Source organism: Sinocyclocheilus anshuiensis, unplaced genomic scaffold (assembly GCF_001515605.1).
Source record: "Sinocyclocheilus anshuiensis isolate Anshui unplaced genomic scaffold, SAMN03320099.WGS_v1.1 scaffold2209, whole genome shotgun sequence".
NCBI classification, from domain to species: domain Eukaryota; kingdom Metazoa; phylum Chordata; class Actinopteri; order Cypriniformes; family Cyprinidae; genus Sinocyclocheilus; species Sinocyclocheilus anshuiensis.
In genome coordinates, this window is record NW_015552728.1 from 19,985 (window position 1) to 36,080 (window position 16,096).

Consider the following 16,096-nt stretch of genomic DNA (forward strand, 5'->3'; position numbering starts at 1 on the left):
CGCGACCAAAAAAGTTTGAGAACCACTGGTCTAAAGTTAACAGACAGTGTTTAAAAAGTGCAGTCCCCATGTTTACATATGTTTATTACAGTGACTTTGAATTACCTAAAGTAGTGTGGTAAAGCAACAGATTTGTTTTTATATTTCTGCAATCTACTTTAGTTTGTGTGATTTGTTACTGACTTTCATATTAATGTTTACACCAGGCTTATTTGTCAGTGCTTTATGTTGTCATAATAATTACATGCTTACAAGGTTGGAAGTTCAACAAATCAGTCAATATACTACTGTGATTGTAGTTGTTAAATAAAAATGTCATTCATATCAATTCATGCATCACCTAATTTCATCGTAACATATAGGCCTGGCCTACAGAAAAGAACATTTATGTTTAATCTATCTAATAGTGTGTTGGTCATACTATACAATGATTTATAGCTTGTCTTTGTTGAATAATACAGAACATAAAGAGCTTTAAAAAATAATTGCATATTAAATCGCAATCGCAATATTGGTAAAAAAAAAATCGCAATTAGATTATTTTCCAAAATCGTTCAGCCCTAAACAAAACCCTCCCAACTGCTACCCAAAACTAGCTCAAACAAATCGAGGGGTCCCCCGGTAAAAATCACGCTCTGGGGGCTAGAATACACGTTATTGGGGTCGCTTCAACCCGCGGACATGAAAAACAACCCGCGGCAACAGTTATAAAGTAGCCCAATTCCACAGGAAAACTGCGGACTTGGCAACACTGTGACGGATACAACGGACACGAGCGCTGTCTCGGCGCGACCACAACAGCTTGACGTTGTCTAATATTGCACGTCTCCCTGCTGCACTAATAGTAGTAAGGCTTTCCTCTGTGTATACATATCCTTTATAAGTGCAATTTTAGCTGTATTATTTGTGTCCCCTTCAAAAATCGCTCTTGAGAAATTTTATGTTTATTGTCCCCCCCCAACTGTTAGATGAAATTTACGCCCCTGTATATGTCATCATTTTTTTATTGTAAATAAATGTAAGTCTTACTTTGTGTACTGAGTGCTGGGACTGAGAACAGTTCAAACTTTTCTCTTTGCTGCTGCTACAGTAAACTTTACTTTAAAACGTTACTTCCCTTTTGCCCCTAGAAATCTAATAGGTAACATAACACACAATTGCAAATATCTGCTATGATGGGGTAAAACAAAACAAAAACAAAAAAAAAACTTCATCCAAAGGGAAAACAAGTCTATTTTTCTTACCCAATTGGCAGATTTTTTTTCTTGTTTAAGCATAAACTCACTTAATTTTTATAGAAATGACTACTCTGAAATTAGTTTTCCTGCCAGTGTCAGGGATTCCTGTCCCATCTTCAGTTTCCAACTTGGGCCACCTACATGAGGCCAAGGTTAACTACACTGGCCATAAAATAAAAATTTTGGGCTCTCCACAGAAGCTTTCAGTGAACAGTTCTTAAAATAAACATTTTTTCTAAATGTGAAGAACATTTTAAACTTGAATAACCTTTTTCCACTAAAAAGAGCCTTTTTGTACAATACAATGGAAAGTAGGGCTGCACGATAAATCGAAATGGAATTGAAATCGCGATTCGACAGAAGCTGCGATTGTCATGCGTATCTTTCAGTGAAACCCAGAACATGCCTATCGCTGCAGCTGGATAAACAGAAGATTCAACTGCTTTCATTGATTCAACGCGACTAATAAACACACGACTACGGCAATATACGGTTTATCTGAGTTCTTATTATTATAATTTTCATTAAAATAAAGTATATTTATAATGCAATGCCTTTATCACTGCTTAAATACTATGAAATATGTTGCGACAAAATGCACATGACAATCGCATTCGATTAATCGTGCAGCCCTAATGGAAAGGTTCTATGGGCGGTAAAGGTTCTTCTTGAAACTATGGATGCCAATGAAGAACCTTTAATTGTAAGAGTGCTCCGCTAAGCGTGTGTCGGGTCAGAGCCATACGCACCTGCATGCCGCACACACGCACACCTAATGTGGCAGATGTGCTCTGCTCGCACTTCTTCATCTGGCGGGCAGCTTTCTCCTCTGACGCGTCGTCGCCATGCTGCCGGGTGCCCATCTTCAAGTCCAAGATGCAGGGGTAGACGAAATGATGGACTACATTCTCCAGCAGCAGAAATTCTGGTGGAGGTTTAGGGTCAAGAATCATAGACAACAGAGTGCAACAAAAATGCACAAAGTTTATATATATACATATATTTATAACAATGTCTTTCTGAATACTCGATTCTGATTGCCTGGAATGCATGTGTTAAAACCATTTAAAGCAGAGTAGTTCCAGTCAGTTTAATAACTATTCTTAATTAATACACAATCACTCACACACACAGAAACATTTAGGAGCACACAAACTTGATTTTCTGACCTGCCCTGAGACTTCTATCACTAAAACAGCTTTGATACTGAAATGCTTCATTATATTTCTTTGAAGTGCAGTGGTAAACAGTGCTGTTTTTAAACTTACAGCTTCATTGTTTGTAGAGAGCTGCTAGCTGTAGATTTAATTATCCATTATTTAATACATTTAAAAAACGTCTGTAAGTTAAACTACAGACAAGGATTAGTCTGGAGTGTGGTATTCCTGATAATCTCATAGGCCAGACGTTCACTCGTATTACTGGACATCTAAAATAACAGTGTGTTTCCCATGAGCCCATTCACTTTGACAAGCTTGTCAATATTATCACAATCTGCCTGCCAATCATTTCTAGCCAAAACCTCTTAGAAACAAACAGTTCTCTCTCTAGTGACTAAATCATTTATGAATAATGAGGATTTTGGAGAATTTCAAATGAGAGTCCTAAAGACGTGAACATCTGCTTCCTGTTGCTCAGCTTGTGGAAATGCAATGGGTCGTGGAAAAAATCATCACTCTTCTGACAGAAAGGCTTCTACTTTCCTCATTTTCTCTGATGTCAAATTACTTTGGGAATGCTTGTGCATGGCATGAAAATTACTCTTGCTTGCCTCAAGTTTTTGGGATATCATTTGCCTTTACAAGACAAAAAAAGGCTAATAATAGCAGTCTTTCCACAGTACCGGCTGTACTGTTGTACACCTATCACTATACAATCTCTTACACCTTCCTTGAAGTCAAATTTAAGCACTTTTCAATATTTTACAGTATTTTTTAATTTTTGTAGCTTTTGCAGCACTTTACAGCTGTGATGAATTACACTGCATAGAGCTGTTCAGTTTTGATTTATTATTTTAAAACATACTTTATTTGTACTTTAATAGTAATTATTAATTAAATAATATATTAAACATAATATAACATAATATAATCTAAAGTAGTCTGTCATTAGCGCCGAGCTACATAAAGTGTGAGCATCCTAAAAGTAAAGTTCAGGAGTGATTTTGCAGATCTCCAGCTGGTGTCCTACATGAGTCGGTCTAATTAAGATGCACGAAAGCTACAGAGTGCCTGCAGATCTGCAACGATTATTAAAGCTTATCAAATTACAATGCTTCTGAGAAACAACCCACAAATCTATGTTTCATTATTTTAATGCTCAGTGGCTTTTTGAAAAATGTTGCCCTGATGACAGAACAGCGGCTGCTAATTGCAAAAAGATTTACATCATGCATGATTTCTAGTGTTGATGCATGGAGCGACTGAATAACTTTTAGGATTTGGTCCTCGTTTCAACCATAACTTGTGTTTTTCAATTTCAAGTCACTTCTTTTTGAAGGGGACCTCTCTCCTATTTTATGCCACAGGCAAAAGTAATTAGGCCTTCTCTAAATTATTTTATCTTAAAAAGTAATTTACTCAGTCAAATAGCATATTATTGCAATTACAATTTCAGGCAGTTTGAAGCAATTTAATATAGTTGACTATTTGTCAAGAAAGTAAAATTGTGAACTTGTCCATCAACTACACACTTTTTTTCCAAACCGAGCTTTCTGAATAAACTGCTGTTTCAGAGCAGGATACTGTAGAGTTTCTTGTCTTTAGAGTCGGAGCGCATGCGGCTGAGCTGTTGTTTGTGGCAGCGCAGACTCCAGGGGTTGTGGCTGATCTTCTCTGAGCTCAGGCCACTGTTGCTGTCTAGCATCTGGAAGGGCACATCCGAATGCATCTGTAGGTCCAGGCGAGGACTCTTCAACTCCTGCAGACTACACAGACACACTAATCACCAACAATGCTGTGCAAGTGTGACTGCTGAAAAAGTTTTGTTGATTGTCAAACTCTTAAAATGAACATTTTATATGGGAATGTTTGCTTGGCAAATACACAAGTTTGATTCAGACAGAAGTACTTGCTAGGAAGCACTGTTTTTGTTATTATCACAGAGATCACATTTTCAATGCAATATGTTCAATTTCAGCAGCTCTGTTCCACCTCCGAGATCTTGACCTTCGCAACCAGGGTTATTATAATTAACTAAAAATAAAACTGAAACTAAAATTACAACAAAAAAAAAGTTACTTGAAATAAAATATACAAATAAATCATACAAACTAAAATAAAGTAAAAAAAAAAATGCTGAAACTTCAATGAAAATAGAAAATCTAAAAATGAAAACCGATTCAAAATATTAATAAAAAACTATAATAGTAAACTGATAGTAAAATAACACTGTTCTTTGCTAAGGTTGGTAATTGTGTTTTAATATCAGACAACACTTGTTCATCTGAAGATCCTCAGTCCAAAGTACAGTTTGCTTTCATACAGAATGACTCTCTCAGCAGTGGATTGTGTTAATTCTGTTGCGTTTTCTCACTTGTCGTTGCCGTCGCCGTCGTGAGCAGGCCGGTCCTCTTTGTGCTCGCTGCTGGAGCGGTGGAGGCTACGGCGAGAGTGTTTTCGGCGTGGCTGATCTCTTTCGGACAGCTCTTCGTGGTCCAGCCCCTCGCTCTCCTCATATGGATATGCCACCAGATTGATGTAGCCATCAGAGTCACCCTCAAAACACACCAGCACCATACCTGCAACCATCAACATTTACCTGTCAACCTCTGAGATCTTCTGTATGCTATGAATTCAACAAAGATATCATCTGAATTGCACATTATGACTCAAGACTCAATCTATACCAGGTAATGCTTTAAATTATTGTTTCAATAGTGATTAATAATAATGTGTAATTTTTGCTTGTTGTGCATTCAAGCCCTTAATAAATTGTTTTTAAGGTCCAAAGCCCTAGTCAAGACCTACTTACTGCTGATAATTCAGCTGGTACCAAAAACTGAATTGTAAATATTATTTTGGCAATGGACATGTACACACTGCAGTCAAATATAGTCACTGCTCTTCTGAGTGTTTAATTCCATTCTGTACATTCTGGCAAGTTCAATAATTATTCTGTACAAATTCAAATTCAAGTTTCAAATTCAGGCCAACACTAGTTTGGGTAAAGAGAGTCAAAAGTCAAAAGGTATGAACAGTGAAGATGGTGCATGGAATATAAATTCAATCATGCACACAAAGGAACACTAATATAATAGAGAAGATCAAACGTTTGAACAGTACATGTGGTATGATGAATAAAGAAGCTCAGAGAGATGCACACGTGTGGGAAGGGGTGAATAATCCCATCATGCCTCTGTGCTGAAGCTCATTTTTAGTTCCATGATGTGTCCTCAGTGATGTCAGCCAGGCAACGCGAGCTCATGAATGAAGACTGCGATGATGCTAAGAGCTAATTCAGGAAGAGCTCTGTTTAATAAGCTTTACAGAGCTACATCAGCAGCCCTGAGAAGACTTGTGCTGCACACCCGGGCTGATCTGTAGGTTTCTGCTCAGCCCAGCCTTTCATATTATGCAGAATTAGGTGATACATTTTCCTATATTCTAGCTGCTTTCAAAGATGTATAATTTAGGCAGAAGCAACTGATCTGTGACACCCACACAGACTAGGGCACTAAGTGAGCCAAAAATTACATATTTATTTTATATATATTTAAAAGTATATATTTATAAATCACTACAGTGTCAAGACAAATTACATTTTGTTCACAAGTAACCCAAGACAAACACTGTGCACTGACAGATATTATGCGTGAGGTATGAGATATTATGCACAATTTCTGACAACACTGTTGACTCGAATGCACAGAAACTACTGGAAGAGAACTGAACAGAGCTGGACGATTACATCACTGAATCAACAAGGAACTGACTTTAACTGATAAACTGGCTGTTTTCTATTCTCCTCTTGCATTATCAGCACACGTTTTTCCTGTTTAACACTCCTGTTAAAGCTGCTTTGACACAATCTGTATTGTATAAAGCGCTTCATAAATAAAGGTGACTTGACTTGATGAGGATGCCATGGCAGAAGATATAATGATAGGATATGTTAACACAGAAAAAGAAGATTGACACACAAGTACTTGTTAACAATTTAAGACCACCTGACAGGGAATAAAACCTATGGAAGGATATCATGAATGAGCGATCAGGAAGATTAGAGGTCATTTTAAATCAGATATATATCTCTCTGATTAACTGAAAGCTAATTTCTGCAATACAGAAAACGTGGACAGAATCATGGAACCCAGTCATAAAAATGGAATTTACTGTATAATGCGGAATGTCACGGAATTTGGCGAATTTTGAATGCATAAATTAAAAGTAGGACTCTACTCTAGTGTAAAAAGAATACTATTTAAAAATAAAGTCTGCATGTTCTGCGTGTCTAAATGAATGAGTGGCAGAGTTTCATCTACTACACATACTCAACCATGCGTACTGCTCGTGATGTTTTCAGTGTCTGCAGTCTCACTATATTAGAACATGTACACATGAACTTCATCTCCAGAGCTGCTCTGAGAGTCACTTTCACCATTTCACCATTTCATTTGAGAAAACTACTGTCAGATACACGCAGAAACTCAAAGGTCTTCACTACAGCCCCCCAAAATAAAGGTTTTAAGAAATTATAACAGAAATATATACCATTGCAGTTCTATTTATAAAAAATAAATGTATTAAAATTTAATTTTTAAGGAGTATCACACAAATTTTATTCCATGTTTTAATTTTAAATTGTTATTTCATTACATTCATTACATTTACATCAAATATTAATTACATTGCATTATTTACATGTTTTAATGCCTTCATTTGATTACCACCATTTTTTTATAATAAATTTGTTTTAAATTATAAACACAGAAAAAATGAAGAGACAACATAGAAATTATGAAAAAATAATTTCATAGGGCTCTTTTATTGTAAAAAAAATAAATGATTTTATCATAAAAATGTAATGATAAAATGTTAATAAATTATTAAAAATGGATTAAAAATATTAATATATTTTAATTAAACAATTAAAACAGAATTCAGAAATGAATGAAGAATTTGAGAAAAACATAAAATGGAATTTGGGAAAAAAATAAAACACAGGGCCCTAATTACAGTTACAAAAAAACTATCTTATTTTAAAACATTCCCTGGATTTCAGCATTGATGGTCACAATTATACAGTAAGTCAAAATTAAATACTGTACAATCTGACTAAATTATTAATGCACACACATTTATTCAATAAAACAAGGGCCCCTCTTTCTGCTTAGAAGACGATTGCTTTGTGCAAACTGTAGAGTGGAAAGCATGTTTCCTTCTGAAAGATTTTTTATTTTTTTTGGCTGTGGCTGCAGGTTAGCTAAAGAAGTGATATGATATTTTAACCCCTAAAACTTCTGTAACACTTCTAACACTCATCTTTAGAGTTTGTGCTTATCCCACTCTGTTGACATTTGAAAACAATGCCATGTGATTCATAAGGCCAGGTCTATTTATAAATCTTGCTGTGACTAGATGAGAAAAAATAACAAGCTTCAATGTTACTCTAGCAAGGCCTGAAATAGTCAGTGGAAGATACAGATGTCCGGCATGCATTTAGCCCCATGAAAACTCACAGGGAGAAGCGGTTCATATGGAAGGCATGCTGTGAATCTAGAACGTGAGATGTTTTGGGGGGTGGTGACGGTGAACACAGGACAGATGCTAAAACACGAGTGTCATGCATACACGTTTGCACTGCAGATGAATAATAGCAGCTCACACGGCCTGTTACAGGCTGCCCGACCGACGCTATTTCATGCTTTAACTAAGCTTTATTTTAAGTACGCAAACCTATGTTAAGTCTACAACATAATTTCTACGTAACCACATATCTCAGAATGTCATCGTAATCTCATAGGCGTCGAGGAAAAAAACAAAACAAACAATTCGGGTCCCAAAATAAATATAGCATGGAGGAACATTTACCAATTCTCTCAACTGCAGCATCAGTTTTGAGAATATGAAGAGAATATGAAGAGTTTGTAACTCAAGGGTCTCACTTTCCGAAAAGTGTAATTAAAATAATAACAACATGAGCGACAGGGGCAGATATTGCCTAATAGGGCTGGACGATATGGCCAAAATATTATTTATTTACATATCTTATGATATCGATATTTATCACAATATTAATTTACCATTAAAGGGGGCATTGGATGCAAAATTCACTTTTACATGGTGTTTGCATATAAATGTGTCTTAACAGTGTGTGAACACAACCACCCTACAATGATAAAAATCCATTCACTCCTTTTTTTTTAATCCCCCAAAAAAACTAAAGTCTCAATTATCAAGCCGTTTTGATTCTTGGCCCTGCCTATGACCGCTGTTGGACTATCCCGTATTAGCATATCTCCGCCCTCAGCCAGTAGTACGCCGTCCACTATTTTCTCCGCGCTCGAGCAGCTGTAGTGACAACAACAGCTTGTCTCGCAAGCAATGCAGGTGATTTGTAGCTGGATGTAAAAGTGAATATAAGAGTCTTAACTTTCTCACGACATCAGAGCCACTGAGGACGCAGTGCATTAGTTTTGTTTTTGATGGTAATGTGCCACCAAATACACAAAAAAACAGAAGAGAAAGATGGAGTTTGGTTGAGTAGTAGCTCATTATCATTTAAAGAGACATGCACCAAAACGGGTCACCGTGAACAGAGCTATTTTTGACAAGGTAAAAAGGGTGTTGTTTTAAACGACCACTGAGGAATTTTAACCAAAGTATGTTGCAGACATTTCATCAAGTTCATCAACTTTTTTGAGCAATGTTGCTTGGGCACTTTCACATTGAGAATGGATAACAAATGTCTATCTGGATACTTTAGATCGGTCGTGGGCCCTGTGTCTCACCTGGTTGCCCGTTGGCGGCAACACTGCCCAGAAAGTTGCCCCGTGTATCATTAGCCTTAGCCAATCATAGCAGTGGGCGTTTACTTCTGAGTCTACAATCCGCCACGCCTATTCAAACAGAGCATTCTGATGAGGGGGTCAAAACAGGACAGAAAATAGCCTATTACTTCTGAATTATGATGTTTTGATGTAAAAATCTTGATAACATTATAAGTGGACCAAATAATGAAAAAGGCAGTTCATGGCCCCTTTAATGCTCTCCACGTTTGTTAGACCTTGAGAATGAATGTAAACATAACCTGTTTGTGCACAATTAAATTCTATAGAGTAAGCTACTAATTTAGGGGATCCATGAAAACCATTTTATTTTCCCCCCAAATTGTGTTTTCCATTGTGTTTTTCCAGATTCTGTGTTTTATGATCAAACATACTTAACACTTAAAAAATGGTGTCTAATGAAATGAATTAGCCAATTTAATCAATCTTTTAAAATGTCATCAAATGAAAATATAACAACTAATTTACAACAATACACTGCATTTTTTTTTTCAAATAAGAATGTATAAATAAAAACATGCATGAAAAAATATCTTGATTGTATGATATTCCTTAAAAATAATTGTAATATTATTACTTAGAGAACTACATTTTAGTACACAACAGTAATATTTCTGTCATCATTTCTTTAAGTTAAACCAGTAAGATTAATCCATTGAGCTCTGGTATGTCCGGAGCATATCATCATCAATGTTAATTTTATCGTGGTCGTATGATATGGTTCTTCGCCCAGCCCTACTGTCTCATAGTGGAAAAGTTACATTTCAGTCACTGCTGTGACTTAACCACCTTCAACACAGGCCACGTTCACACAGCAGCAGAATACGGTTGTCAGTCCTGCATTTGAGTCCTTAATACGGTTATGTTCACACACAGTTCGGTTATTTACGGGTGTGACAACCGCATTCTGTAACCGAACTCACACCTGTAAATTTTCAGGACTCACAGTCACAACTGCATTCTCGGAACACACGCGCTGTGTGAACGGAACAGGACTGGACAACTAGTTGTCTGTCACGTCATACAGTGCGAGAGGGAGCCGCTCTGCCACACAAATGCATGTCTAATGTGTTTTACGTGTTTTCATGTGTTTTCGGTAACTTACAGTGACGACGGAGAAATGAGTTGCGTGTCTGAAACTTGAAATTTTTAGATCCCGTCGGTTTTCCACCGGAGTCGCTCCCGTCAGTTTTGTGTTCTGCGCGTGACTCAAACTCCGCTCTCCACCCAAATTTAAAGTCTGCTGTCGGTTAATGAAGATTTGACTGATGAACTCGCGGCTCGATTGGACTCTTGTCATGTCAGAAAGTGATAAGACTTTCAGTTTTATGGACGTCGCCATCTTTGATTTTACTTTGATCACTGTCGCTATGTTTACTGGTAAGGAATATGGGCTTGACTCCCGTTGCACGTTCATACAGACTGTATTCTAAACACAACTGTAAGGTGCTGTGTGAACGGGACATTTCGAGACTCACACCTGTTAAGAAAATGCGGTTGTCAATCCCAAAAATTGACAGTGTGAACGTAGCCACAGAATATGAAGAATATGCCAAGAAAAACGTAGCCATGGTACCACCACAAAAACACACTCAACAAAATATTCTCTAATTATCGTTATCAGCAAATTCCCAGAAAAAATACTGAAATATAATTTTTGGTCAATATCGCACACCCCTAGTCACAATGTGGGTCATCTTTTCTAAAGCTGCAACAAAGGATTATATTGAAAATCAATTAATCTAACGATTATTAAAACGATTAATCGACATTGATTACTTCACTGATTAATCAGTAGCTTTGATTGATTATTCAGCTTTTGCAATTCATTAAAATACTGAGTTATACATATTCTTTACATATTTATAGAGATCTGTTTTATAGTAGAAAATTAATTGTTACGGTTTTTTCATGTTTAACACTTTAAAGCTGCTTGCTTTAAAGCAATCTATTGTATAAAGTGCATTATAAATAAAGGTGACGTGACTTTACTGGAGTGCTGAACTGCAGAGCTGGTGCAAACATATCTACATCGCTATGATCAGATGCTTTCTGAACTGCTGTTTCCTCACCACTGTCCTCTGTTCCTCAGTTTCCTCACCACTGTTCCTCACCAATTATCAAGAAAAAAGATACAGAGGCAGCAGTTGTGAGTGGGGTGGCCAACACTAGCTAAATACTAAATATTTTTAACGCGTTAAACTGAAAAAATTAATCGCATGCGTTAACGCGCTAATTTTGACACCACTAATATATATATTATACCCTTATTGGGGGCTGAGCCCCCCAAAAATGAAAATCCTAGAATCGCCCCTGGTGCCACCTTAAAAAGAGTGCAATGTATCCAGTCTTACCTTTGTACTCGGGGGTGAACTCCTTCATCTCTGGAGGCAGGGACTCGTAAAAGCGCTGCTCTCGGCTGATGAGCGGCTTGCAGACGGTGTGGTCATCATAACGCATCATGCTGGTGTGGCCGCCCACCTGGTGAATGAACGGCTCCAGGGGGACCCCGGCGCGGCTGCCCTGCCCCTGGCTGGCGCTGTGCTTGCCCGCCTCCATAGTGTGCGGGACACACATGGCGTTGGAGGGCCGCGTGGAGCTGGGGGCATGGGCTCGGGCGCGCAGGCCTGGCGAGCGCGGGGTGCACGGGGGTGGCTGAGAGCGCACGCTGCCGCCAGGAGGGGGAGGAGCCAGCACGCTGAGCGCTGGGATGATCAAGAGCGCCAGGAGCGCTGGGGACGATCCTTAATGCTGCCTCCTAGAGGAGAAGGAGAAAGATCACAGTTTAGGTTCTAAGGGTGCTTTCACACTTGGTTCGCTTGCCTGGTCCGAACCCGAGTTCGATTGTTCCCCCCTCCCCCTGCCCCCGTTGGACTGCGTTCATATTATTTTATTTGGGTCCGAACCACGGTTCGTTTGTGTCATCAAGCCAGCAGCTGTTTACCCCGTTGCTTAGTAACGACGGCGCAGGAGAAGGCGGCAAACGCATAACATTGCTCTCTGCACTTTTATATATTTGCATTTTTGAATCATTCGTTTTGTTTACAAAGCTTCGGTACATAACGGCACTTACGTCTGTCTTACGAATGTACTGCAAATGCTCTAAAGAACGCTGAAGGCGAACAGAAATGAGATATACAGCTCTCTGTTTGCAGCGCGTCAGTCACGCTCATCAGGAAAGTGAGTGAAACACACACAAACACACATTTTTATCTCATCAAGCCAGCAGCTGTTTACCCCGTTGCTTAGTAACGACGGCACAGGAGAAGGCGGCAAACGCATAACATTGCTCTCTGCACTTTTATATATTTGCATTTTTGAATCATTCGTTTTGTTTACAAAGCTTCGGTACATAACGGCACTTACGTCTGTCTTACGAATGTACTGCAAATGCTCTAAAGAACGCTGAAGGCGAAGAGAAATGAGATATACAGCTCTCTGCCTGCAGCACTTCACTTGAACCGTACACCAGACCACCCCTTTTAAGCGGATTGTGTTCACATCAGCAGCGAACCGTACCGGAGTTCACTTCAACCGTACCCCAGACCACCCTTTTTAAGCGGTTCGCGGGTGCACACTCGAGTTCGGAAGACTGCGTTCACATCATCCAAACGAACTCTGACGTCAATCGAACCCGGGTGCGCACCAAAAGTGCTAGTGTGAAAGCACCCTAACAAAACAAAGACTGTGCTAGTATCATCAAATATGGAAATGCTTGATGTGCAAGAACAAATCTCATTGGCTCCTGTGGAAGATCAAATGCACTTGCATAACACACTAAAACCTTCTGTCTACCATATTTGATGAGCTCTATGTATGTGTGTTGATCAATGTTTACTTGTGAATAAAAAACCCTAAATGAGTAATTTGTTCATCATATAAAACAATCGTGTCTCTTCAGCAGACTTGGATTAAACCGCTTGATTCATATGGAATCCTTTCACAATGTCTTTATGAACTTTTTAAAGCATCAACATTTCTGGTGAACATAGGGGCAGAAATAGCTTATATTTTGAATATGTTTCGAACGAAATTTGTATGGGTTTGGAATGATATGAAGGTAGGGCTGAGCAATGTAGTTAAAAATATATATCACTATATTTACCAAATTTGAAATTTTCACAAGAGCGCTCACACAAATACACACACGGGAGCGTTTGAAAACAACCGCCTATTAGCTGTCATACTCATGAGATGAAAAAGAGAGTGAAAATTAGAGGTCGACCGATAGTGGATTTCGCCAATACTGATAGCTAGGTTGGACCACACTGGCCGATACCGATTAATTAACCGATTGTTTTAAAATTGATACTGAACAAAAACTAAAATAGTGCTTTATTAACAAAACCAGTACTGAACCATACTAGTAGTAGCAGTAAAAATAATAATAATAAAAGTAATAGTAAATGTTGAAATTAACACACTCTAACAAGGAACAATACTTACACAGCTTTCATTAATCTTAATGCTACAAATGGACTCTTATTTTAAAGTGTTACCATTTCATTTCAACTGTCATGCTTAAAGATGCACATCTTTAAATATATACACAAAGGCTATAGCATTAAAAAAAAGTTCGGCGTTTAAAAAACGGAGCAAACGGAAAGAGAAAGCGTGACCTATATTATAGCTCTATAAATGAAGCACACAGACTTTATTAGAGCCACAGAAAGACAAACGTTTTGCTGAAAATGCACAATGCACAATTCATTATGTACATTAACAACGATTCGGGATCAATATAACGTAATTTAAAGGAAAACTATGTGAATGGCGCTCTGTGGCGCGGCAGGATTTTCTGTCGGCTGCATTTAAATCCGCGTCTGAAGTTTCCCGCTCTGTTCAGCGTGCAGTATCACGTGTCTAAACAAATAGCACGTGCTGTCAATGATTTCAACCACTAGAGGCCGCTCTCGCACTGTATAATGACAGCAGACCCTTCTCAGCCGCTCCAGCAATGGACGCAACCCGGGAAAACTATCGGCATGGATTTTTGACGATAACCGATAGTTCCAGCAATCAACTATCGGTGCCGATTAATCGGCAAAACCGATACATCGGTCGACCTCTAGTGAAAATGGCTTGCTTATAAACTAAACTTTTAACATTTATCACTATATCTCATCAGCAGAATTATCATGCCGCTAATATTCAGTTTTGCACAACCTTTCATGAGGGTGAGTAGCTAAAAAATGACAGAATTTAAATTTTTGGATGAACTAACAATTCAATAGACAGAAAATAACAGCTTAAATGGTCTGGATATTAATCAAACCGCAACCAGCTAAACAAAACAAACAGAGGTTTATGACCTTCCATTACTGCATCTCGAGAGCATTTCCCAGAATGCTGTGTAGCCCTACAAACACAGCTGGTATCTGCTGATCTCAGAGCCTTTATTACATTAGCCTGAGTCCCATCAGCTCAAAGACACACAGAGCGGCATCCATCTCTAACAATGCCTTCAATCTAATCCTCATTTTACCCAACATGCACACATGTTCGGCTCTCATCAACTAACACAAAAACAGAGTGTTTCACATGCCCTCAAAATTGAAGCTGTCTTTGAAGTCTTGATGGAATGAGTCTGATGTCTCAGGAAGGCTGAGCTGCTCATTATGCTCAAATTGGCATCGACTGCTTCATTCAGGTTAAAAGATCTTTAATTGAAGTATTGATCCAGCAGTGCCTAAACAAGCATTCCAGGCATTCGTGATAAAGCCCCGCTGGACATGTTTGAGTGTGAATTCCCACTGTCAGCTTTCGCTGCTCTGTCATTTTGGAACACCCCTGGCCAAATGCCCCCAGAGGGCATCACTTCCCACTTTGATAATTACTGTAGTTACCATGTTCTGAACATCACATCCTTTCTTTTTTCCTCAGATGTAATCTGTCTAGGTGGTTGAATAAAGAAGTCAATGCACTCTTGTATTTGGCTGAGCAGCTGTTGGGCATCTCGCTTAATGTGTTCGATTTTTTCTAATACAATAATTCTAAATAGTTAAGCTCCAAAGGGGAGAAGAATTTATTGAAGGCAGCGGTGCTGTAGCGATGTTATTGTGTCAACCTACCAAAAATTTTAACTCACTGAAAATCAATGACAGCATTACCGTGACAGCATAATAATTAATAAATTACAAACACTATTTACAACTGAACCTCTTAATAAAGATATTTGGACTTTATATCTAAAAATTACCTCAACTTAGCACCAGCAAGCTTGTTAGCTAGACAGTTAGCATCAGCTAACAATATTTACTTATTTTCAGTATGGTTATGAATAAACATTCATATCTGTCTACTCAGCTAGTTAATCCAAACAATATAAAAATGTATACTGTTGATAAACAATATAAAAACAGAAGTCACATAGGGCTAAATGCGTAGCATTTTAATAAAACTGTTAAAGGGGTCATATGATGCTATTTTAAAGATCATTATTTTGTGTATTTGGTGTAACAGAATATGTTGATATGCTTTAATGTTCAAAAAACACATTATTTTTCAAATACTGTACATTAATTGTAGGTCCTCTATGCCCCACCTCTCTCAAACACATCGTTTTCAACAAAGCCCCCTCCTTTGACAAGCAAGGAAAAATTGAAATCACATCATATGACCCCTTTAATGTTACGGCAGCGGGTAATATGAACGCGCATTAATTATTTTATTTAGTCTGTGTTATTTTAATGTTTCGTTTTTTTTTTTACCTAAAATAGAGACACAGATCATTTCAGTGGGCTTAAATAGATCACCCTTTACAGCAGATTTAGTTCACAAACAACTGACAGTTTTGACCTAAATATGATTTTCAGTTACACTAATTAATCCTAAAATTCGACATTAGTAA

General features: G+C 38.0%; 1 protein-coding gene across 3 annotated transcripts in view; it reads right to left on the reverse strand.

Annotated features, from left to right (window-relative positions):
* ip6k1 (inositol hexakisphosphate kinase 1) overlaps positions 1-16,096 on the reverse strand; it is a 52,551-nt gene that overhangs the window by 5,853 nt on the left and 30,602 nt on the right. For 2 of the 3 annotated variants that reach the window (XM_016459544.1, XM_016459545.1), the window contains exons 2-5: positions 11,601-12,004; positions 4,773-4,977; positions 3,983-4,164; positions 1,988-2,163 (exon numbers count right to left, since the gene is read on the reverse strand). In XM_016459544.1, coding sequence (XP_016315030.1) covers positions 1,988-2,163; positions 3,983-4,164; positions 4,773-4,977; positions 11,601-11,823 — 786 coding nt within the window. In that variant the 5' untranslated portion in view covers positions 11,824-12,004. The remainder of the gene's footprint in view (positions 1-1,987; positions 2,164-3,982; positions 4,165-4,772; positions 4,978-11,600; positions 12,005-16,096) is intronic. The other variant, XM_016459546.1, reaches the window with a different exon arrangement.